The 26,100-nt window shown below is 36.2% G+C and overlaps 1 protein-coding gene across 1 annotated transcript in view; it reads right to left on the bottom strand.

Moving 5' to 3' along the window:
• Nucleotides 1-7,402: 7,402 nt before the first annotated feature.
• The window catches only part of LOC149556680 (uncharacterized), a 41,574-nt gene continuing 22,876 nt past the window's right edge, over nucleotides 7,403-26,100 (bottom strand). The window contains exons 2-3 of the mRNA XM_089831111.1: nucleotides 8,368-8,433; nucleotides 7,403-8,117 (exon numbers count right to left, since the gene is read on the bottom strand). Of these exons, the coding sequence (XP_089687237.1) occupies nucleotides 8,115-8,117; nucleotides 8,368-8,433 (69 nt within the window). The 3' untranslated portion in view covers nucleotides 7,403-8,114. The remainder of the gene's footprint in view (nucleotides 8,118-8,367; nucleotides 8,434-26,100) is intronic.

The raw sequence follows: 26,100 nt of genomic DNA, 5'->3' as shown, positions 1-26,100 counted from the left end.
TATTTCTGCAATTTTCTCCTTAGATTTCACATATTCAAGCCTTACTTGTTTATCTTGTACTTGCTCCCTCAAGTAGTGATATTTGATTGATATATGTTTTATCTCTGCATGCATCACCGAATTCTTTGTTATATTTATTGAACTAATATTATCACAATAAATAGTAAAAGGCTCAGTTATCTTCTCTTGCATTCATTCCAACAATTGCTCAATCCAAACAATATTAGAATAAATAATTGCAGCAGCAAAATACTCAACTTCAGCAGTAGATTGTAAAATGCAGCTTTATTTCTTTCTCAACCATGTTATCAATCTTTCTCCTAAAAAGAAAGCTCTGTGACTTGTTTTTTTTCTATCATCAATATTACCAGCCCAATCAACATTAGGATAGACTTTAAGAGTAAAGTCACGATCTTTTTTATATCATAATCCAAAAAAATTAGTCCCTTTAAGATATTTGAATATCCTCCTGATAAAAAGTCAAGTGGGTTTCCTTAGGATTAGAAGAAAACCTTGAAACAACTCCAACAGCATGTGCAATATCTAGCCTACTATGCACAATAGGTTGAAGTTTACCAGTCATTGATTTGTATTGAGTTTCATTTACCTCAACAGTAGTATCTTCTTTTGACAATTTCACTCTAGTGGTCTTGACTCAGTATCTTCTTTTGACAATTTCACTCTAGTGGTCTTGACTCATTCATTCCAAATGTTTTAAAGATTCCTTTACATATTTAGACTAAGTCACATATATACCATTTTGTGTTTGATGAACTTGTAAATTAATGAAATTTTTGATCTCGCCAAACACTAACATCTCAAATTCTTTACTCATTTGATCAAAAAATTATTTACACGGAAAATCATTTCAACCAAATATAATGTGATCCACAAAAATTTCAGCAATCAACACCATATCCTTATTATCAAGTGCAACCTTAATTATCTTAGGCTCAAAATCAACAATTAAACATGCATTGTCTTTAAACTTACTTCTTGTCATTACTCCAGCACTTCTATCACCAATGATTTGTTCAGATGAAAGATTCTTTCTGACATATTTTGCTAACATGGGTTCGGGTCTTTGATTCTCATCATTATTCTCATTCAATTGGGGTTCACCTTCCTGCTCGAGTTGTATTGTCTACTACTCAAGTAAAGAAGAGTGTTGCTTGATAGCTCTTTATTGTAACTCGGGTAATGTGTGAGGTACATCTTCATACACATATACAAATCTATTGTGATCTTTCGATTCTTTCTTGCTTTTTGCGTCGTTCTTGTCTGTAAACTCATCATTTCTTATATTTGTACTTTCAATCATTGTGTTAGTAGCTTTGTTCAAACATTTGTATGCTTTGCTTAGATGAATAGCCAAGGAATATACCTTCATCTTCTTTTGAATCAAATTTACCATTCCTTGCATCCTCATGAATATAACACCTATTTCCAAATATTTTGAAATAACTTACACTAGGTGTATGACTATACCAGAGTTCATAGGGTGTCATTTTTGTTCATTTCTTCAACTGAACTAGGTTGACAATATACATTACAGTGCTGATAGATCCCTCCATAACATCTGTGCAACATCATTTTGAATCAACAATGTCCTTGCACAATCCACAATAGATCTATTTCTTCTCTCAACAATTTTATTTTGTTGTGGTGTCATTGGCGTAGATAATTGTCTTTTGATACCATTCTCAGCACAAAAGTTAGTAAATTCAACAAATGTAAATTCACCAGCTCTATCAGATCTTAGACATTTGAATTGTTTACCAATTTCTTTCGTAGCTCTAATATTATACCAATTGAAAATATCAAAAGCATGTGGCATGCCTTCATAAACTTGGCAGTCATCTAGTGTAATCATCAACAAATAATATTAAGTATATGTCAACATACTAACTTTCCACTCTCATTGGTCCACACAAATCAGTATGTAATAGTTCCAAAATATCATTAGAAGTGTGTGACTTGCTTGAAAAACTTGACTTTGTCATCTTACTGAGCTAACATTCATGGGGCATAGCATTCTCAAGTTTTTATAGATTTGGTAAGCCTCTAACTCTCTTTTTTCTACTAACCTTCGTCATGTTTTCAAAATTTACATGACACAACCTTTTATGCCACAACCATACATCCTCAACTTTAGCAAACAAACATGTATCAACAATAGGATCAAAATAAAATATAGTACCTTTTGTTTGCACTCCAGTTCCAATAAGATTTCCTTCATTGTCAAATATTTTGACTTTTCTATTCTAAAACTCCAACTTGTGACTTGTACTGCTCAACTGAGCAACACTGAAAAGATTATATTTTAGTCCTTGTACCCAGTATGCACCATCACATCTGATTTTATCATTCAACATTAATGATCCTCTACCTTTCATCAGACATGGAACATCATCACCTAACTTAACAGTTGCACCATCAATAATTTCTTCAAGTTTGTCAAACTTACTTATGTCACCAGTCATGTGACGTGAGCATCCACTATCTATGATCCAAGTATCATTCTTGCTAACATGTGAAATAGGGTTTTTTTCATTCTCGTACCTTTCTCCATTAGATTTTTCCTTGATAACAACATACACCATCTCAACTACTTCTTTCTCATCATCAGAATTAGACTCAATGTGCTCTTCTTCGACAATGTAGCATGAATTCTTTTATTTGTCTTTGTAATCCTTGTCCTTCTTGTACTTGTGATATTTCTTATCATTTATTTTACTCTTGCTTCAATTAGGACACTTAGCTGCAAAATGACCAACTTCATTGCGCTTAAAACAAATTAGGGGTAGTTGACCTTTCAATTTACCTTTTCCTTTTGATAAACTCCTTGCAAGCAATGCTTCAATATCTTCTTCAAATCCATATTCATCTTTATTACTCTTCTCTTTCTTTGAACTACCAATGGTTAGTGAAGACTTAAAAGCATTTCCAAGTGTAACCAAATTGTTATCATAATTTCTCAACTCAAATGAAGTCAACCAACCAACTAAACTATCAAGTGGCAAATCATTACCAAGCATAGCTCTAACTTCATGAGTTGTAGAAACTTTTATAGCACAGATGGGTAAAAGAGTTCTAAGAACTTTACTTACAATATCAAAATCACTAACTACTCCAACAGATATAATTGTACTTACAACTTCCTTAATTTGGTTCACATAATGTGCAGCATTCCCATCTTCTTTCAATCTCATGTCATCATACTTGCCTCTTAAAATTTTCTTTAGCTCTCAGCACATTTGGATCTCCACCGTGTATAAGTGTCAACTTCTCCCATGTTTGATTAGCATTTGCACAATTCTTGACATCATCAAACTCAAGGTCATTTAGGGTAGATCCAATTTCAATCATCGGACTATTATGATCTTTCTTCTCAGTAATTTTTTCCAAGGTCATTGGAAGGGGTGGTGTAGTATTTTTTTTTCCAGCCAATATATAACATTGTCACTAATTCCAAACAAATATAGCCTCATTTTGTTTTGCCATGAGGAGAAAGTTTTCTTGTTCATCTTTGGTACCTCTCTCTTATACATATTCAGATCTTTAGCTTAAGTTCCTTCAAACTTCTTCCTCCAATCATTGCGCTATGATACCAATTGTTATATAACTAAGGCGAGGGGTGAATTAGTTATGTCTAGTTATCTTGCAAGTCTTTCAAACACTTTGGTACCAATTCAACTTCATAAGCATCAATAGCAATAACTCAATGATCTCATTCAACTTCTTAATTCAATCTTGTAATCAATTCACTTCAAACTATTATCTCATTGTTTTTCTTATTACCAAGTATCAGAAATATAACTTATCTTTTACCTTATTGTTACCGAGTTGTGGTATTAAGTAAATACCATGAAAAACAACTTGACAATTAACACCATGATTTAACATAAAAACCTTGTAAAGGGAAAAACCACCTGGGACCAGCAACCCAAATAATTTTCATTGTTCTAAAGTGAGCTTTGTTAGGAGTCAACCTTGTTAAAGGTTACATGCACATTTTTAGTGTGACCTAATTAGAGGGTTCTAACATAGAGATAATCTAGACCTTATCACTCCTTGACCCTGTCTAAAGAGTTGTCTGCTCTAAAAGACTTACAAACATCACTAATCAATGCTACCATATACGATTTAATAGACTTGTTAGGTCCACTCGGTTAAGAGATTTTTCTGCAACAATGGTAAGAAAGTAATAGTCAAATGATATGTAAGATTTTGCACTATCTTGCTTATTCATATCTTTGTTATGTTATGTCTTCTTCTTTCTTTGATCTCTACTTCGCTAATTCACATCTTCTCACTTTTACTTTCCTTATGGTCTTCTCAGTTCGCCTTGCTCCTTTTATTATCTTCTTCTCTGTCAATAATTCACATCCATTAGCATTCAACCAATAACCAAAAACTTGCTTTAACATCTCCTTAAATAGTGAAGTCTTTGCTTCCATATTCTTCTAGGTTTTGTTACTTAACCACATCCGTAGATCTCAAATTCAATGTATTTAGTAGCTTAGAAAATAGAACTTTCATTGAACTTTGTGCTCATCCTTATCATGTTTGAATCTTCGTCATCAAATCCTCATTGTATTTTTCCAACTGTAGATCTTGTAACAAACTTTGACTTTGGCCTTTGATCTTCTCGACCAGTCTTTATTTTTCATCATAAGTCAACCTTTTATTCCATCTTCCTTAACTTGTTCTTCCAACTCATACTAGAGGAACATTACATTTCACTCGGTTAACATATAAATTACTCAATTTATATAGAACTTGAACTTGTCCAATTGCTTGGTCAATACTATAGTACCTCGAGAATACTACACTCATTTTACCTTGTCACTTGATGTAGCTTATATATCTCAGTGACTACATTAACTTCATCATTCCATTGCATGATTACATGATTGTAAAACAATCAAACCAATATTACATTATCACTATCCAACTCATTCAAATGCTCATTGAATACCATACTTGTCAACTATGTCATCAACATACTTTCTTCAAATCCTCTTCATTAATCAAATGATATGGCACTCTAATGAAATAGTATAATGTCAAAGCCAACTAAGACATAGACATCAATAACAACATAACAATTGATATGGCACTTTCACATGCATTCAAAGCATTCTAAGTTACATCATCAGTTGGGGCTAACATTAGCAACTTTGCCAACCCACCAATCCTCTTTTGCAAACCCCACAATTGCAAGTGGAATCTAATCTTTTGTAGCCCCATAACCAAGTTCACATGTGTGATCTCCAATCTTCCCACAACCTATCCTTTTATTAACACCTTACACTAGCCTTCAAATGATGTAGATCGAAATCTCAACTTCTATCACTCCACAACAACAAGACATGCAAGTCACAACATTGAATTCCAAGTGCTTGTTCTGCTCTGATGTATAGCCAACCCTAATACCACTTGATGCGATCAAGGATAGAGAATCCCCAAAGATGTTCAACCTTGCAGCAAGAATATGCGACAACAAAAATGCCCAAATAAACAAACAAGCATTGAACATAATTGGTAGAAACATCGTTTGAATATCATTAAGTTCGTCTACAAATGCAGATTTTACGTTGCCATTGTCAATATACAACTGCTACAAGTTTACAGTTAATCATCCATCAAATTATGAAGTTACAAACACACTCAAGTTATCCTAGTTGCTTCTCTAAATCTAATCTACCTCCTAATCATGTAGCATTCTTGTCGCACCTTAGCATTGTCTAAACAAAAACTGCTACCCTACTAATATACAAGATCACCAACCACAAGTTGGCTTATATGATCATTAATTTCCAAAACAATGAAAATGTATTACAAACAAATAGATTAAGGCCTTAATCATAAGAATCTCAAATGAATGCATCATGTCGTGTGAACATACAAGAGGGTTGATGAAACATATTACATCATAGAACAGTGTGGCATTACGCATCATATATCATGAATCTTCATCACAAGTTGCAATTCACCACTCTAACCATTGAAAAGGAAAGTCAATATAGGTCTAGACCAATATTAAAATGACTACATCTAGAAACATTAGAACATGATGCAAAGCAAGACATAGGGCCTTCATGATGCCTAGACCACTCCATGAGGACCACATAATAAAACAAGCCAATTGGATTGATTGCAAGCTAAAACAATAGAAAATTATCCAAATGAACAATAAATTGGTAAACCAAAAGAAAATATTTGTTGTTGATGCAACTTTACCAACAACCCAAGGATGCACCTACATCACTAGGGGAGAGAAGCTAATACTTGTGTGGGTTAAGGTGAACAAAATAGACTAGTAGATGAACCAAAATAGACTGATAGTGGTGCACCAAGAATGTTCCATCAATGCATATCTTCAAATAGATGCCTCTAAATTTGAAAAAAAAACTCGTGGTGCCACATCAATTCACCATTGAAACGTGACTTAATGCATACATATCAGTCTTTCACTTTTTGGCGCCAAACTAGACACCTTCACAAAAAGTATGCTGATGTGGCATCATATTGGACCATAAAAACTTGAAATTTTGTTTTCAAATAGAGGACTGGTTAAGTAAATTATTATTAAAAAATGAAAGATTTGAAATTTTTACATATGATTTTAAAAAGCGCAAAGTTCGAGTGAGTGTACTAGCTCATGTCCAAAAGTGCATCTTCATCACAATATCTATGGAATATAATATATGCTACTATCGTACAGAATTACTCAATAATATTCAAACTGTATTGACATCATTAAATGTTCTCAACTCCAAAGGTTTCAAATTTTGTAAATAAGAATTGAATCAACTTTAGTTTTCAAATATTTTATTATATACATATATTATACTCTGTCCCGAAGAAGCATGGAAAAATTGCAGATCGGGGGCATCTCGCCCCATATCCTATCGATGGTCGGGTGCCTATAGAATGGTAGGGGAGGCGCAGGAGTAAGCATCCAAGGAGTAGATCCAGCAGTTCTTGAGGAGGCCCATAGATATATAGGGCGGAGGAGTAAGCAGCACCTATTGGCCCCTACAATTCTATCGAGCGAACCAGTCGTGTTTGGCTATCATAATTATGGAATAGTGATAGTTCGGTTGCAGGCGCTGCCGTGTATCCAAACTCCATTGGAGGTCGGTTTCCACCTCGGCCAGCATCCTTTCAAACCCCTTGTAGAAGATGTCATTTTCCAGCCCAATGTGATTAAGAGACAATATATCTATCCACTCCGTCAATGAGTGTATATATTTGTGATAGTACAAAACAGAAATAGGACCCAGGCACCACATATGGCAGCTCAGGCTACTGCAATCATTGCTTGTTTGGAAATTTGCATGAATACTCATTGAATTCAACTAGCAAGAGAAACTAATATATCCATGCACTTGCCTTCTCTACGAAATAACTATCAAATTTTGGAATTTAGCTTCTTCCAGATTACATACATAAATGCAGGTATGTAGCATTAAGTGGTGGTTCTTTCCGAGGACAGCATGAGCATTCAAGTGTCCATGCCATGCTTAATCCTTCAGACTATTCTCATTAGGGGACTGCAACATCAATGTTCAATTCATAGACTCAAAAGTATAATCGCTGATAAAAGCTAACAGATACAGTGATAAGCAACAAATAAACCACTGTTTCCTACCTTGGAACATTAAGGCATATATCTTAGGTTATCCTAATGAAATTAACAACCTTGTTGCTGAGAGGCACCCACTTAATTTGCTACATACATATGTTGGAACTCATCTCTCAGATCCCACTATCCAAAATGACATGTTACCGGCTTTCCACCAGTGCACAATGTAATGAAAAATAACCCAAAAGTCTAGCAAGGAGACCTTTATGTTGGAACTTCTGCTAGTATTAAGATCAGAGATATAATGAAACAGATTAACCACATATGTTCATAAGTACTTCCTTGAAAGATACAATTCTTATATCAGCAAACCAACTTGACAAGAATATCCTATTCTCATTAAAGATGTTACTGAAGAATTTGGAAACAGTAGTATGACAGTATTTGTGTAGATTTTGATCATACTTTCTCCTTTGATACCTATACTAATTCACAGAAGACTATGCTATCGCCAGCTGCGTTACTGTAAATAAAAAGGAAAATATATGTATTAGAAAACAGTAAATTTAAAAAGTTTGTATCTGCACCTCAAACAAAAAAAATATTATCACTGCACATACACACGGAAGCAACAAACAGGATTAGACTAAAACTCACAGAAAACAATATAAACTGGTAAGGTGAACTAAATATGAAAGAGGAGTTATATTTGTCCAGTGTAGCATAGAAAATCCACCAGAAAATAAGATACAAAATACATTCATGTAACTTACATTACAATCTTGAGCAACAATAACTTTCTCTGTAGGATTCACAACTACTTCACAAGCTGTAACTTCCTGCACATTATAATCAGGATCAGAATTTGCCAATACATTTCAGCATTGATCTTTCTAGCCAACCAAAAGAATCTTGGTGTGTTATCAGTCATATTCATGTGACAACTAAACCATTTACAAACCCTAATTGAATTGTAAACTGCTAGTTAAAGTAATCTAGTGAGCTTTAAATTAATGCATTCCTTATCTTAAAATAAACATTGTCTTTCAATCAAAACAAGGGCAACTCTCAGATTGTACACTCTTTATGTCTCGCATTACAACCACATCTTGTGATCAGTACGCATAATCTGTGCTTGCCATCCTAATTGATATATTGGTATTTCAACATTTTTGTGATGACCATTGGCAACAATACATTACCATAACTGTCAACAAGCATCACTTGCACTTACTGTTATAGTTATTAGGTAGGTGTCTCTAATCTCTTTAACCCTCTTTTTCTTCTAAGGTGGCTCAGAACAATGTTGTTTTTACCTTCTAATGGTTGTCAAGCGCAAGTGCAATATACTGTCTCAATTTCATTAGATTAGAAGCCTAGAATTATTGGCTGAGTAGTCGTAACAACTAACCCCAAATATATTTTCCAACCTTTGTTGTTGGCAATAGTCGATAATTGCCCCGCACTAATGTTCCTTGAAATTCTAGTCAAGTTTTCTGAGATTTAAAAGAAGAAGAAAAGAAGCTTAGCTGTACTTGGCCTGAGCCTATCTGTTAGTTTAATATTTTATTAGACCTACTTTAATAAATTTGCTTGGTGAACTGTTTCAAAATGTCCCTGGAACGTGGGGATGCATTCCAACTTTCCTTGGTGCCACTCATTCTCCCCCCAATCACCGTCGGAACATGGCAACGTTCCAACATTCCCAGAACGTTGGGGAACATGCAGGCATCCCTCGACCATTCCAGGGATGTCTGGGCATTCCCAGGCGGCAGACAACTTTTTGTGGGTGTTCTTTTTTAAAAATATGTGTTTTAGTCTACTTTTGGATTCCATTTGAACTTAATTGTACGCGGAGCTCATCTAGGCCCCTCAAAGCCTATAAAAGGCCCTCCATGCTTCATTCCTACGATTTTATTTCTCATTGTTTGCTACATTAAGATAAAGAAGAGCGAAGAGGAGAGAAGCTGATTGGAGAAGTCAAAGGAGTGATTGCATGTGAAAGAGTGACAGGGAGCAAGAATAAGAGGAAGGATCTTCACCTTCTTGAAGAGATTTTTGAAGCACAAGATAGGATTTTTAATTTTACTTATGTTATTTTATGATTTTCATTTGTTCAATGCTGTTTCAAATTTGTTGTCATTTTGTTGTTTCATTCTCTAAATCAGACTCTGTTGAATCTTGGGGGTAAAATGAAGATTCTACATTTTTTCGTCAAGGGTCAATATTGGGAAAAAATAAATTTGTGACTTGATTTACAATTTGAATTTTGTTAAAAGAATTAAAATTTAGAGTTTTTTTTTTTTGTTAATTATAGTAGGTTGAGAATAAGTTCTTATTGAATTTATTTTTATTTTGTGAAATGCAATGTCACAATGAGCTCCCATAGTCATGATATGAGCAGGGATGATATAGAAATTCATTCTCATAGTGCAAGTCAATCAGAATATGAACCTAACAGGCATGACGATGAGGGAGATGAGCTTGGGGCAAATCCAGAAGGCCAAACTAGTTCCATGGCTAGTGCACTAGTTGCTACAAATTGTCCCTCCTAGCTTTTGGCAGAGTATACTAGGAGTCCTTATGATCCCAAATCTCCTCTCGGATAGTTTGCAATACGAACAACAGCCCCAACACCAACAGATGGTGACATGAGGAAACGGAAATGTAGCATTTGTAGTTCAGAATGGTTTGCGAGCATCACTAGAGTTAAAGCACACTTCCTCTTTTGGCCAACAAAAGGTGTGGAAGCATATAAATTTTTTGAGGCTAAAAATCTCCACAAAAAATTGAGTTCAACAAGATTTGGAATGTTTCGGAAGATAGTGGAGTTGCAGTGCCTACTACTTCATTTGGTAGGTAACAAGTTCAAACCATTCAATAGATGCAAGGGCAACCACATGTTTCCACTGGTATATTGCATCTGAGAGCAAAAATAATGTCAGGGTCAACCTCAGGACCTTCATCTATTCGTAGTGTTGTAGGTGAATAACAATAGGGCAAGGGGAAACGCAAGATACAAAGTAACCAAATAGTTGATTTGTTCAATGTGTAGCTGAAGGAAATGCCTTTGCCAATGCCATCCCATTTGTAGCTCATCTCTTTATTAAAAGGAGATGATGTCAATGGTGGCAAGGGGAGGACTATCATATCTACTACCAGATGACCACAAATTGAGGACCACAACCTTGGATAACAACTATACCAAAATCAATGCACTAATGGAGTCAATGAGAGCATGTTGGGAGGATTGCAGATGCAAAATAGCTATGGATTGGTGGACAGACAATAGGCATCGTTCACTCATCAACATCTTAATTACATATTCAGATAGCTCATTCTTTCTCAGGGCAGTTGATTGTTCAGGGCATTGGAAAGATTGTGGTTTTCAGTTTGACATCCTTTCAACAGCTATTAAGGAGGTTGGGCCACAAAATGTGGTCCGGGTAGTGACAGATGCAGCACATGTGTGCAAAGTTGCAAAGCATATTGAGGCAACATAAACACATATTTGGACTCCATATTGTGTGCAAACCATAAACAATGCACTCAAGGACGTTGGGAAGATTGACTAGATTAGAGGAGTGGTCAGCAATGCAGGAGATATGTAGATGTTTATCTACAACCACCACACTCTACATAAACTCTTCAAGAGGGTTGCAAAAGAGTTCTTGAAGCCCACTTGAGACCAGATAAGAATCCTATGTTATTCTCCTCAAGAGAATGCTTGACTTGCAAAAGCCAGTACAACTCGTGGTTATGACAAATGATGAGATTCAATGGGATGAAGCCAAAACAGAGCAAGGGAAGAGAATGAAGGAAATAGTGAAGGGTGATGCATTTCGGACTAATACAACATACATAGTCTCTCTCATTGCTTCAGTTTTCCAAGTCATCAAATATGGGAATGGAGGATACTGGATACACCTACCCTTGGAGAGGAGCATGAGTACATCAATTATATGCTTTACCAGATGAGGATTGTTTTCCAAGAAGACCCCACTTAGTATTCTACAATGAGCACATTCAGCTCATCAATCAACACAGGTGGGACAGCCTCAACACTCCATTCCACATGGTTGCTTATGCATTGAATCCAAAGAAAAACTGCTGAGAATTAGTATTCACATATTTAATGTGTAACATATATTAAATTGAGAAACAACTTAATATCATAGCAAATGTTTGTAAGAATTAGTAATCACATGTTAATGTGTAACAGGTATTATGTTGAGAAACGACTTAATATTATACTAAATGTTTGTATTATGCGTTGTTTTAAAAATCATTTATTTAAGAGTTTGTTGGTCACATAATATTGAGTTGTCCCTATAACGTAGGAACCCAAAATCCTATAAATATGTAAATGTACTGAATGATAAAGAGAGAAGCATCATACTTGCTTCTGTTCTATTTTATTGCTTCTATTTTATTGTGATGGTCTTGGAGTAACTTTCCATAAGCCACAGCTGTAGCTGATGCAAATAGCGATGAGTTACTTTGCACTGACTTGCAAAGAGCTTCCTATGGAGATCTGTGCATTCGTGTGATTTAGAGTAATGACAGTAATAAGTACATAACCTAACAAGAAAGCAACACCATAGAGGTGAAATTACAAAGATCGAAGTGGCGGCAAATCTCGCTTTGGTTTGATTGGCATTTTCTTGCAAACATTACAAGTAATATTTTATAAACTATGTAGATGGGGATCTGAATTTTTTTATGCTGCTGATGTGATGAGAATTTCAAATTACAGGTTTTAGTGCTGCTAGCTTGACAGAGATGGGTGATCATTAGTTGAAATGTTGATCTGTTGAGATCAGACAACCAAAGATCACAGTATTGGGGTTGTGAGGGAGTCTTTCTATGCTAAGAAGGTGAGAGAGTTGAAGAAACCATGACCATGTAGAGTTGAAACTTGAGGCCTGTGGATTAATACAGGAGGAATCATTGCTTAAGTGATTATTTTACTATACTTGTACAGGCAGCTGCCCATATATTTGGAGCGCTTCCTTTACTAAAGTGAAATGAAACCTCTATTGAAGCTTTGAAACATACTGTTTGGTAATTAGGTAAATAAACAGGTTGCCCTAGTGGAGAGAATTATGCTCTATTTATAGTCGATACAAAAAAATTGATCTTTTAAATGTATTTAAAAATTTTGAACATCTGTAAGTGATCTGGTTTGATAGGGACTCACAAGCAACTATGGAGAAAAAGCGAAAAAATAGCATAAGAGCATCGGCGTCAAAAAAGAGAGCAACATCAAATATTTTTCATTGATTTTCATTGCATCAGTACAAGATAGCTCAATATTCCATCTTTCATGTCAATGGGCTGAGTGGAAAGGAATGCAAACATAGCAGGCATTAAGGGAGTTGTTTGAATATATGTTACCTTATGGTTACAGCTTAATGCATCAATTTTGTTAGAGGAAGGGAAATTCGATGCCAATGGGTTTAAATGGGATGCTATGGAAACAATGTATGGGGTCCTCAAGTGGAGTGGTGCTCAATTTGAAAATATCAAATATTATAATTGCTCCAGGAAGCACATGCATTGGGTAAATATTGACCATATTTTGCAAATAGTAAGTTGCTATTGCCTACTAATATTATAAAGATATTTATTTTAGTTCTTCAAGAAATATTGTCTGATAATCTAAAAGTTCTATAAAAATATTCTATGCAGTTAATGTTTGTCAAATTTTAACTGTATCAAAAAAATGTGATAAAAAACTACGAATTATGTCATTTATGATTGGAGTACATGATTGATGGTACCTAATACTCCTTGTGAGTTCACATTGGGGGGGTGGGGGAGTGTCAGGATATATTTTTTCCTTGCAACTGTGAAATGTGCCTTAAAGTCAAATTTGCTAAGTAGTAAACATACTGGAGACAAAAGGCAATGGAGGAGGGACAATCAACATCCTCTCATCAGTCACCAACGATGGGGCTGCTCATCAACTTTCATGGCATTTTATTTTTCATGTATGCAGCATGATATGCATTTCTTTTCAATGTTCTTGGTTGTGTCACTAAATGGAATTTCACATTGTAATAACCAATGTTCATTCCCATTGCCAGTATGGGCTTTTCAGAATTGTAATGTGTAAGTTGATTTCTATCTTCCCTATTGTACAAGCATAGTGGCAAACAAAAGCAACAATGTAAGTCATTTCATGGATCTTGAAAGGGTTTGTGAGAGGATCTAAAAAAAACACGAGCTGGACACTTGATGGGTTCGTGTTCACGTCAAGGTTTGTGGTCAGCCTATTTAAAACCATTGAAGGAAAGAGACTTTCGTTTGAATCAAGATAATGAGCCACAAGAGTTGGTTTATTGCAGTTGGAAGTGCTAAGGCATATTGTAAACAGTTGTACAGAAGACCAGCTGACTACAAAGATCCTCTGACTATCAAACTTCTTCAATGTATGGTTGACCAATGATAAGTTTACTAGAAGTCAAAGTGTTATATATTCTTCAAGGTGATCACATGCAGCAAGATCCAGTTAGCAGTATGTAGACCTAAAAGTATTCAAGTTGTGTAATGATCTCTCTCCATGTCCACACAAAGGGAGGGTGTTGGGAATTAGTGTTCACATGATTTATATGTCTAACAAATATTAAGTTGAGAAACAACTTAATATTATAGTAAATGTGTTGGTTCCCTTGAGGTTTTACACTATTAATGTGGTAACCAAGTTGATCTTTCAATTATCTATGGAGAAGCCAACTCCAATTTTCAATAATCTCCTGGACTTGGACCAACTGACAAGGATATCACAAACCCTTCTGCACTTTGGGCTCTGCAAAACCCAGGAGGGTGATCCCTTGATGCATCTACAATCTCTACACCATATTTGTAAATGACATTAAAATGAAAGAGATAATCTCATATAAAGGTTCAATAGAGTGGTAGAATGCTTAGGAATGGCTAATCCCAAGTGATCCTGAACCAATTGGAGAATGAGATGATATCAATATACAACAAGAACACATATGAAATGAAAAGATACTGCATTATTTAACGATTAATAGCAAGTTGCAGCTGAACTTGAACACAATTCTGACAATAAAAATAAATCCAAGCTATGATCAGTGCCTTATTCCATTGGGAACTTGAATTCATAGAACATAAAATGAAATATGATAGACTTTAACTGCTAGCATAAAATCTAAGATAGTAGTGCCTTACAATACATCTCATCAACAATCTCAACCCAAACTGCTTAACAAAATCCTTGCACAAATCTACCAATCTGTTATTCTACTCGAGCATTTAATTGACCCCTTAGATCAAAGCATGAACAAGAAATTACATACACCACAATAGTGCACTAAATGAGAAAATCCTTGATTATATTCATTCAAAATGTAGTAGAATTGTACATTAAAGAGAAATGGATCTGACATATACAAATATATATTAAGCTTGACTGTTATCCCTGTCACAAGACAATTTTACATTTCATTCATTCGAGACCTGCACAAAACTTAACACTGAACTCTTCATATATTTTCTCTGTAACCGACTTTACAACTAACTCATTTTTATTTTTATTTGATGGAGGTCCTCCACAAAATATTTGTAGCTACCCAATAAGGGAGCGCGAGCCTTACGGCTGAACCTCTTCAGCTAAGAGCCAAGGACTAAGGGGTATCCACCTAACTAACTCATTTTCACATAGACTTGCCACTGGAACCTATACTCTGATCTCAATAATAATAAAAATACAGAGATTTTGGAACCCTTGTCTCATGGCCTTGAATTCCCTTTTATAGAAACAAGGAAGCAAACAAGCTTCAGGCCAGAGAAGACACATATCACTAGTCCGTTGAACCACTTGTGATTCTTCTTACAAACAAGACAAAAATGCCTTTCATCATTTTAATCAAAAACATTCTTCACATCTTTCCCACCTAGCACATGTGAAATAGCTAATGTGGGCATGTGCTGGTGCATGCTTGTACTCCAAAAAGATAACACCATGCCAAAATTTGTGTAGCCAGTCTGTCATATGAAATAATTAGTTGGCTAGCTATGTATTCCTTTTCTTCCTCCTTTAAGTACATTTCCACCCAATTATTATATTCTTCATCTGATGGCCAATTGAAGTTCATGATTTCATTAGCTATTGTCCATAGGAATGCACTTAACTGCCACTTCATTTGCGTCCCTCTCTAAGGATTCAAAAATTTTCCTGTGCTTATGATTTTATCCATGCTACTTTCCAGCATGCCTGTGTCAAGATCTTCACCAATTACGTCTCCTTGAGAGTTTATAACCTTCTCTGTCTATTTCTTCCATAGCTGAAATGGCTTGGCAACTGCATTTTCATCTACATTCCCAGGAAGTAGTTTATCATGAAGTTCACTTAATCTCCTCATTAGTTCTCTAATTTTTCTTTCTATATCCTCTTGTAAATCTTGAAATTCTTGTATTGACTTTACCAACAAATGGGTTGGTTGAAGTGTTGGTGGCTTATCAGCATAATATCTAGAAGCTACACACATTGTCTTTAACTAATTCGCCCTATGCACCCATTTAGCAAATAAAGGTGCAGTCACTTCTTTGTCTCTATCAAAACATCTGATACCCTCAAACAATAAAGAATATAAAACATGAATACTTGCCAATTTGCTATCCATCTTTTCATTCAAATGAGTCAAAACTGAACTGACTATCTCTTTTTGCTCCAAGGCAGATTTCTGCTCTTTATCCTCAATTTTTCTCTCCAACTCTCAAAATCATAGAATTTTCAAAAAAGTCTACATATATGTACAACATATGCATTAACAAAGAGTACCAAAAGAAAAGGGCTTTACCCTCACATTTGTAATTCTTCCAACCCCTCATGTATCTTATCTTTGAGGTATTGGGCATAGTCATATATCACTGTGAAATTTGAATGTTGAATTTAGATTGGCATATGCATATATGCCATTGGCATAACTGTACTTGGACGAAAACCTAGAACTTGGAAAAGTGAGAAAAAAGTAGCTATGAGGTGCGGACCAAAAGCATCAACTGGGAAGGTTTCTACTGAACTTGGGCCAGTGTAAGTATTTTTTTATCCTGCTTTGGCCAAATGGGCGAGAAGAAGACTTCCTCTAATAAAAAATTTCATCCTTTTGTAATCTTCTTTCATCTCTTCCAAATTAATAGGATTTGGGAACGATGCAGACTCATATAAACCAAAAACATCTTAAATTTCCTACCTTCTGATTGATAATAGCACTTCTCCTTCATCCCCCTCACGACCCTCAAATTCGGTTGTATATATCAATCACTGCCTAAGCAAGTCAACATCCATGAAAACATTTTGTACTACAAACTTCCCCAAATCATACTGCCGTGCATTGGACGAAGGCGACTAAAGATTCCTCTATCCAACCCACAATCGGAACATATCCAGACTTGTTATTAGCAGAACCACATTTGCAAGCTTTGTCAATCAAATCCTCACCTAGGGTTTTACCTGTTGTGAGATTTTGTCCCTGATATCTATCCTCCATTGATGGCTTCATTTCATATAGAAAATCATCATACAGGTTTCTCTTTTCATATTTTGTTTGTCTAGAATGAGGCCTTTAAGGTGCCATTTCAACAAAGTAGGGCTTTCGATTACAACTTTTAAACAAGAGGAAAAAAGTTTTACGAAATTTTGCAATTACAATATCAATTCAAGCAAATCTCTATTATATCTTATTAATAACCCAATCTCAAAATAAGTTGTAGTCCCTTCCCCACAATTTAGGATCAATTCTTAATTCCACAACATTGAAACAACCAAGGAAAATTAAAGAAATGCACTCATGACTTTTTCACAAAGGAAAATTCTAATTTTGCACTGCAAAAACTTGTTTTTATCTTCTTCGGCTCTAGAATCAAACTTTGCTCTTGCCTGAATGCTTTGGTGAGTAAAAATGGCTAGAAAATCATCTTCTATTTGATCTAGAACAAACAACTTATGTCCCTTCTGCCATTAATGTTCACTTGAGCCAAAAAATAGCTCCATTTTTTTACAGCAACAAATTTCAATACCATATGTTGATCCTCCTCCGCATTTGCTCATCAAAGGGATCTTAGTAGTCAATTTGACATTGACCTACTTGGTAAAAGGGACCATCAAATGACCAGCGAAAGCATTCATCTCATCATCTTTACAATTCAGCTCCTAGCGCTATTGTTGACTTGTTTTGGCTCAACATGGATACATGGCATCACCCTGCGATGCCACAGTGGTTAACATCCTCGCATTTCTTGATCACAAGATCACAAGAACCGTTAGATCTGGTCTCATTTTACTAGTTCACTGCAGCAATGTTAAAGCCTCAACTAATAACCTTCAAGCAACTTTTCGATCAGCTTTAAAACATCTGCATTCATTCACTTCACATGCAAATTCGTGCACTTTACATAGCTCAACCTTTAGCAAAAGGCAGTCGGCAAAATATATTAAAACCCCCTTATGGTTCATTCGGCCAGTAGATATGTGGTCGGTGGCAATCTCCCACGATGCCACAATGAAATAAAATATTCAAGGAATGGGCTTTACGGCATTGCAAGGAATGTTGAAACCTTGACACGTAACACTTTATTAATAAGAAGGGGGCCCGACCTAGGATGAAAGCGACACTCAAGTTATTTTTTAAAGGATAAACGACCCTGGTCACATTAGAGCTACAAAATAAGACTTAGAGGGGGGGGTAGCGGGGGGAATTAATAGGTCGGCTAGAAATGAAATAACCTAAGGACGAAACATGGCACCTGTTAACAATTCAATGACCCTCAATTGTTCTAAGCCAAAAAGTAATGTTGGAATTGAAAAGACCTAGGGTTTAACCAAAAAACAATTACAAATGGAAGAAAACCCAAAAATGTAAGCCTTAAACGCATGATATGTTAGAATCTGAAAAGATTACTAACCCAGAAAACTAGTGCAAAGAGTAAATATCTAAACTATGAATGCAAATGATACAAAATCAAAATAGCATCATAGAGTTAGTCTCCAAGAGAGTAATGCAAATGCTGGAAGCAAAATAGCATTAAGAGGATGCAAAAATAAGAGATACAAATACAAGCCAGGTAGCATGCTTATATAGGCTAGGAAGAGGGAGGAGGTGTCAACACCAACCAATGAGGAGCAACCATCTATAGGACTAAAGATAGCAAAGTATCTTCCCAAGATAGCTAATGGATGCTCACATGTAGGAAGGTGACACCTCACAACCATTCACCTAATAAGACATGCTTTATTAACCTAAGCGAGATTATTAAAAAGTGTAGGAAAAACCTAGCAAAAAAGGAAAAATAAAAAACTACACTAACACCCCCCCATAAGTGAAGCTTAGGTGGATGTAGAAATGGGTCCCGGCAACGAGGCCATGTTAGGTACCCAAGTACAATGCAAGAAGATGCAACCTCTGAAAGTGGGAAAAGAGAGAAAACCACAAGGGAAAAACCCTCCCCCAAAAAGAGGTAAGAACTTAGTGAAGAACTGAAGAAGTCTCCCACTAGGGAAATTGTCCCCTAAAACAGGAACAAGGAGTGATCATGAAGAAGCAGCATCACTGAAGCATGAAGAACCGCAAAACTCTGTCAAAATGCTGATCTGTAGAACCCTCATGGAAATAGAAGGCACGAACCATCAACCAAAGGAACCTCCATGGAAATAGAAGGCACGAACCATCAACCAAAGAAGCATAGAACAACAATATATCCTCCCCTTAAGGTAGGTGAGGTGACAGGCAGCTGAAAAGATGGGCCAAAAAATCTCCTACAACACAGGAGCCAAACTCATCGAGAGTGAGGTACAAACACAAATAAAGGCATGTGTCGTCGACACTGCATGAGGAATTAGAGAAAGAGAGCCTACAAGCGGCAAACAACTATCCCCCCCATGGCACTTTATATAATAGTGCGAGTACAACGAATCACAATGATGAAAAGGATCCCGAATCGCAAGAGTGGCACTTTATCTCAGTGCGTTGCATAAAGATGCTTACAGTGAATATCAACAATGATCAAAAAAAACATAAGGCTAAAACAACAGAAGGTAAAGCCCAAAACGAAGCAACTGAAGCAACAAAATCGATCCCCGGACCTGAAACAAACAGAATATCCACCAGAATGCTAAAATGCAAAAGACTAAATAGGATGTGTCTAGAACAGAATCTGGAACAACAACCAACATCACTGGAAAGAGCACAGAAAGAGCTTTCCAGCGATATAAAGAAGTCCAAAAACGGAGATCGGAAGCTCAAGATACGCCTCCCGGAGTGCAAAATAGAACATCTGACTTTGATTGCCATAATAGGCAACCAAACTGTATCAAAAACTCAAAAAAACCTATACCAGTATCTCTGTCTCAGAACCAGCTTTTCGATGCTTCTTTCGGATTGGAAAAATACCTCCATATGCAAAAGTTATGGCCAAAAAACCACAAGTAGGTCTTGATTTCAATGCATTACAAACCCTCATGAAGAGCATATGTTAAAAGTGAAACTTGGGCACAATAATCAAAGAAACGAATAGCACCACTGCGATCTACTCAAAAAATCATGCACTTTCAAAAAAAGAATCGCCTCGATATGAGGTCGTATGAGAAAGTTATGATCCTCCGAAGTTTCCAAAATAAGAACTGTGCACAGTCACGGCTGAGAATCTGCAATTTCTGAAGAATTCATGCATGAAAATCAAAAAATAACTCCAATAGTGGATAGAGCACAAAAAAATAGCCAAGTTCATAACAAGAATCATCAAAATCGGAGTCTGTATGAGCAAGAACGAGACATTTGAAAACTGCATTCAAATCTGCGACTGCCAACGGAGAGGGGTATGGCTGTAGCTTTGCATGCTCGATTATGAAAAATATACAGCTTGCATGCAAAATCTAAAAGATACCCAGATGGTTTTTCGGGGCTGCGAACAAAACCCAGAAAGCGTTTTTCTTGTTGATGAACAGAAGATGTTGCTATAGTGTAAATCAGACGCCTTTAATAGAAAAAAACGGCTCCAAAAATCAAAAAACGACCCCAGCAACCAAAATTTGACATGCAAATGCTGGATCAGCTTCTCAAGTCCATCAATGGCATGCTGGAACCTGCAAAACTGATTGAAAACTCCAAATATGCAAGTTGGTTGTCAGATTTGAGATTGAAACCCCAGAGAAAAACTGTTTTTGTCAAAACTTTTCTGATTCTCAAGATCATCCAAAGATGCAAGAGAAGAGCATACTTCGTTTTTCAAAAAACTAGAATAAAGTTTATTTACCCCCCCCGAATCTCTCAAATAAGGAAACTAAAATCTACTCTTGCACATAGAAAAGCTCTGATACCATGTTAGAATCTGAAAAGATTAATAACCCAGAAAACTAGTGCAAAGAGTAAATATCTAAACTATGAATGCAAATGATACAAAATCAAAATAGCATCATAGAGTTAGTCTCCAAGAGAGTAATGCAAATGCTGGAAGAAAAATAGCATTAAGAGGATGCAAAAATAAGAGATACAAATACAAGCCAGGTAGCATGCTTATATAGGCTAGGAAGAGGGAGGAGGTGTCAACACCAACCAATGAGGAGCAACCATCTATCGGACTAAAGATAGCAAAGTATCTTCCCAAGATAGCTAATGGATGCTCACATGTAGGAAGGTGACACCTCACAACCATTCACCTAATAAGACATGCTTTATTAACCTAAGCGAGATTATTAAAAAGTGTAGGAAAAACCTAGCAAAAAAGGAAAAATAAAAAACTACACTAACATGATAAAGAGAAATACAAACTGGATAGGATCAAAATCTTTAAGGCACATAAAAACTTGCAAGGCTCGATTTGAAGTACCACTAGTGGTTCTAGTAGGGGACATTCATTCCATTAGAATAAAGCAAGAAATCCAAAATGTTGAGTAAAGCACACCAAAAGACAACCAAACAGAAAAGGAGAACTATAACTATGTACAAAACCTACTCCATTGTTCATGGAAAAAGGACTACTTCAAGAAAAGTAGGGCTTCAAGAATTGTACATGAATTGGCAATTCAAGAATGTTAAAGGAACCTGACCAGATGGCATCAAACTTACCATTCCTCCCTTTATCTTCCAATCCAAAATTCCATATTAAGACTAGATCATTTACTTGAAAACTCCTTGCAATTCTTTTGTCATGAAAATGCTTGACTTGCATTTGCAACTTGTTATTTTTGGCAAAAGTTTCTCTTCTAGTTTCATCTAGCTCCGTCAAATCTTCAATTCTCAACTCCATATTCTTCCACATGATCGCCATAAGTTTGGACAAATTTTTACATCTGCATTAAGTTATTCTAGGGTAGCCTTACATGTATTTCATATAACAAGTCAAAAGGAGCACATCTTATTGCCTTATTTATTGTTAGCCTATTTGCCTGAACTACTAATTTCAACTTTGAGTTCCAAGCCTTTTTATTCTTTTATAGAACTCTCTTGATGTTCTTCATCAAGCTTTTGTTGCTTGATTCCAGTTGCCCACTTCCCTACAGATGGTAGGGTGACAAATATGATGTTTGAATGTCATACTTATAGTAGAATTTTCTGTATTTCTCTGATCTAAAGCACATTGCATTATCTAATATTATTATTTATGGGCATCCAAATCTTGTTAATATGTTATCAATTAGAAAATCAATCACAAGCTTCTTGCTTTCCTAGTTAGAATTATCTCAACCCAATTTGTAAAATAGTCAATGGCCACTAAGATCCAAGAATGACCACCACTTGACTTACATGCTATCTTCCCAATAAAATGAGTACCCCATTACTGAAAAGGAGCTTGTACATCAACTGGCTTCAATGGCAAATTTCTTGATAATTGCAATTTCTCAAAAAACCTTTGGCCTATATCACATTTTTTACTCTCTGGTGTACATCTCTGTATATTGTTGGCCACAAAAACCCAACCCTTAATACCCTGTGTGCAATTGTTTTGGCCATGTAATGTCCCCCACAAACTCCACTATACACCTCTGACAACAACTCCTTAGATTGATTCTGCTCCACACATTTTAGCATGGCACCATCTACATTTCTCCATAGAAGTTTACCATTCACTATGACATATTTGATAGCATGCAACTTTAATGTCCTTTTCTTGTTAACATCATAGTTGCACCACCCTGGGGGACGGTGAAACGAGGGGACAGGTTACTGAGATGGGGGCACAGAGGGGCCTTAATTTGGGAGGGGGCAGGGGTGAAGGGGGGACAGGAGGGTTGTATATATTATACATACGATACTTAGAATGCTAGTTATATAATGATGTAAAAGAGTAAATACTTGAACATTGCATTGAATTGGAACATCGAACATAAATATCAAATCAGCAAATAGTCAACACCAGTACATCACGCCATCCTTGGCGGAGGTGGCAGAATCTAGTAGCATCATAGGGGATGGGGGGGCAGAATCCCCAAGTTCTCAGTGTGTACTTGTCTCTGAGACGTGGGGTAAAAAGGGGAGGACGCGAATATGTGTTACTATGGTTATCATACATGACCTCAAGACATCCCATTTTATGTAAGTAGTATATTATGTTTGCATACACTCACACCCATCCATATCATAAAGATCATCTTTATGTTCCTCTTCTACCAAATTCAAATGATTAGCATCCAAGTTGCTTTGAGCCATTAATTTTGCCAATCCTTGTCTTCTCACCAATTTGGTGATCTAAAAAGTAATCAGATAATTCATGCAAAAACATTCAGATTTAATAAGTAAAATATCAGCAATTAACTATCTCTGAATTTCTGTTTCGTTCCACTTTCACCTGTACATGTAAAAATACTTGCTTCAATATGTTTTCTCAAATGGATGTCACTTTTCCATAAAATAGCATTCAGCTCCAATCATAAAAACAAAAAATAATAATTAGATTGGAGAATAAGAGATAAATGTAAGCACAAGTGAGACACCTAAAATAACGTCTCCAACGAACAATGGGTTCTTGTCCACTATCTTTTGGCTCAAGGGTTTTCATCCACAAAATGGTTGAAGTTGAGCTTCCAATTCTTTAAGAGAAGAAATCTCCATCCAATATCCAAGCATGCTCAAATTAATCAAATCATCTTCTTTTAATGCCCAAGCAATAACTCTTCAACTTCCCCCTTTCTATCTTTTGTCGTCCGCTTTCACCGCCTTTTCTCCTCTTAATATTAAAATGGCTTTTAATAGTTTGCATTCAGGTCTGCTTTCTATGCTGATCTCTAACACTTTGGAAATCTTTCAACTCAACTCAGCTGCCAAAACTCTATTTCCTCCTAGCAAGCTCTACATTCTGCAAAGGAATCAGGGAATGCTTCCTAGCACCCTTCTCAATAGTAAACACATTCTAGACACAATCATGCGTTGCCCTACAATCATACTACCAAGGTCTACAACTAATCATGTCTACAATATCACACAACACTTGATCAACATATTGTCCAATCTGAAAATTAACAAGACACTATTCTCCAACTTCCAAAGCATGTTCATCTTGTAACCAATTGTTCCTATAAGGACAAGGATGTCTCACCCTCTTCAAACCAAATTTCTAAACCATCTCCTCAGCAACTATGTTATCAGTATCACCATCCACAATTACATTCCAGCATTTGCCTCCAGAATTACAACAATTCCTTAACAAATTCCTCCTTTGACAAGGTTCCAATTTCTTCTTACCAAGCAATACTCTCTAAATCAACAAGTTCTCCCCATACTGCTCGAGTTCATTCATCGAATGGTCAGCCTCATTCACCACATCAACTCTTTTATCACCAACTTTCCTTTCAATATTGGGACATTCAAAAGCTCTATGTCCTTCACCACATTTATAGCATGTACCCTTAAATGCAACCTTACCCGTTCTTCTCTTCTACTCAACAGGCTTTGGTTCATCTTCAACAATTTGTTTATCCTTCAGAGAGTGCTCCTTCTTTTCCTTACCTTGAGAATTACCTTGATGTCTTCTCTTCAACTTTTCTTCTGCCCTCAGACCAAACTGATAAACATCTTCAACTAAATCAATATTTAGCATACCAATCTCATCTTGGATATTGAATCCCAAACCATTAATATATCTAGCTACCTTTTCCTTAGACAACTCTCTATGTCCAGACCAAATAGTCAACTTATAGAACTCCTTAATATAATCCTTCACAATCATATCCTTTTGTTTCAAATACTGCAATCTCTTAAACAATTCAAGTTCATAATCAGCAGGAATGAACTTAGCCTTCAATTTTGTAAACAGCAATCTCCATCTAGTGATCTTCATTTCACCTTCTTCTCTATCTCTTTGTAAATCCTTCCACCATAAAGCAACATGTCCTTTCAACTTAGTTTGTGCCAACCTCACTCTAAGCAGATCTTCAATATCCTCTAGCTCAAAGTAGTCTTCCAATTCGCCAATCCAATCAATCGGGTCTTTAGGATTCAAAATACCTATGAAATTAGAAACATCCATCTTCTACTTCAGCTTCAACTGAGATCTAGATCTATCCAACCAACCAACTCTGTCTTCCACAGGTCTTTCCATGCAATCAACTCTGTCTTCTCTACTAGATCCAGCAACTTAAAAGTCTTCAACAACTTCCTCATAACCATCTTCAATACCCACATTCCTAAGTACACCAACAATAGCTATCATGATCTCATTCTTCACCATCTCCATCTCAAATCTGAAATCCGATCTAATCTTCTCTGAAATCCCGATCTCCACAGTATCATAGAGATCATCAATTGCCCTAGGGTCCAATCTTCTCGGAGGCATCTTCCAAGATCTTTGTAAACCCAAAGCAACAAATCTACAAGATCAACCATATCCAACCTTCACTCAATAAGATCGACACACCATCTTCACAACCATCTCTCCATATCAAGATCCATCTGCGAGTCCTCTACAATTACAATTAGAACCACGATCTACCACCTCACAACCAAGATATCTACGACTCCAAAAAGAACAATCCACCACAAGATCAAACTCTGCTCCACAAGATCAATCTCCAACTTTGATAATCTCCAACCAGATCAAACCATTCCTCTGATACCACTTGACGCAATACAAGGCACGAGAATCCCCAAAGGAGATATCCTAGCCCCCAGCAATTAACCACACAGCAAAATAGAAACAATAACACAAAGATTTAGATATAAAATAATATCAACTCTCATATAAGATTTACATCCAGCATGCTCGGTTGTAAGGCCTCATGACCAAATACAAAAGCAATTACAATAAGAGTCTGTAAGATCTCGCAAGATCCAAACCCTACCTAGCCCAGATCCACAATCTGGTAGAAAACTCCAAGCAGAATCTTAACTTGTCACAAGCCACCAAGCAATCTTCTTATTTTTCCAAGCCCACACTTAGCTACTAGCTCTGCTCAACTTCACTCCTCTCAGCTACTCCATCTTCTCCACGCTAAATAATAATGATCCCTCTAGACTCCACAAGACCCTCCACTTATATTAAACCAA

Source organism: Cupressus sempervirens, chromosome 5 (genome assembly GCF_028749045.1).
Source record: "Cupressus sempervirens isolate cs-2001-9-10 chromosome 5, ASM2874904v1, whole genome shotgun sequence".
NCBI lineage: Eukaryota > Viridiplantae > Streptophyta > Pinopsida > Cupressales > Cupressaceae > Cupressus > Cupressus sempervirens.
Note: the sequence above shows the minus strand (reverse complement) of the source record. Positions and strands in the feature narration are given on the sequence as shown.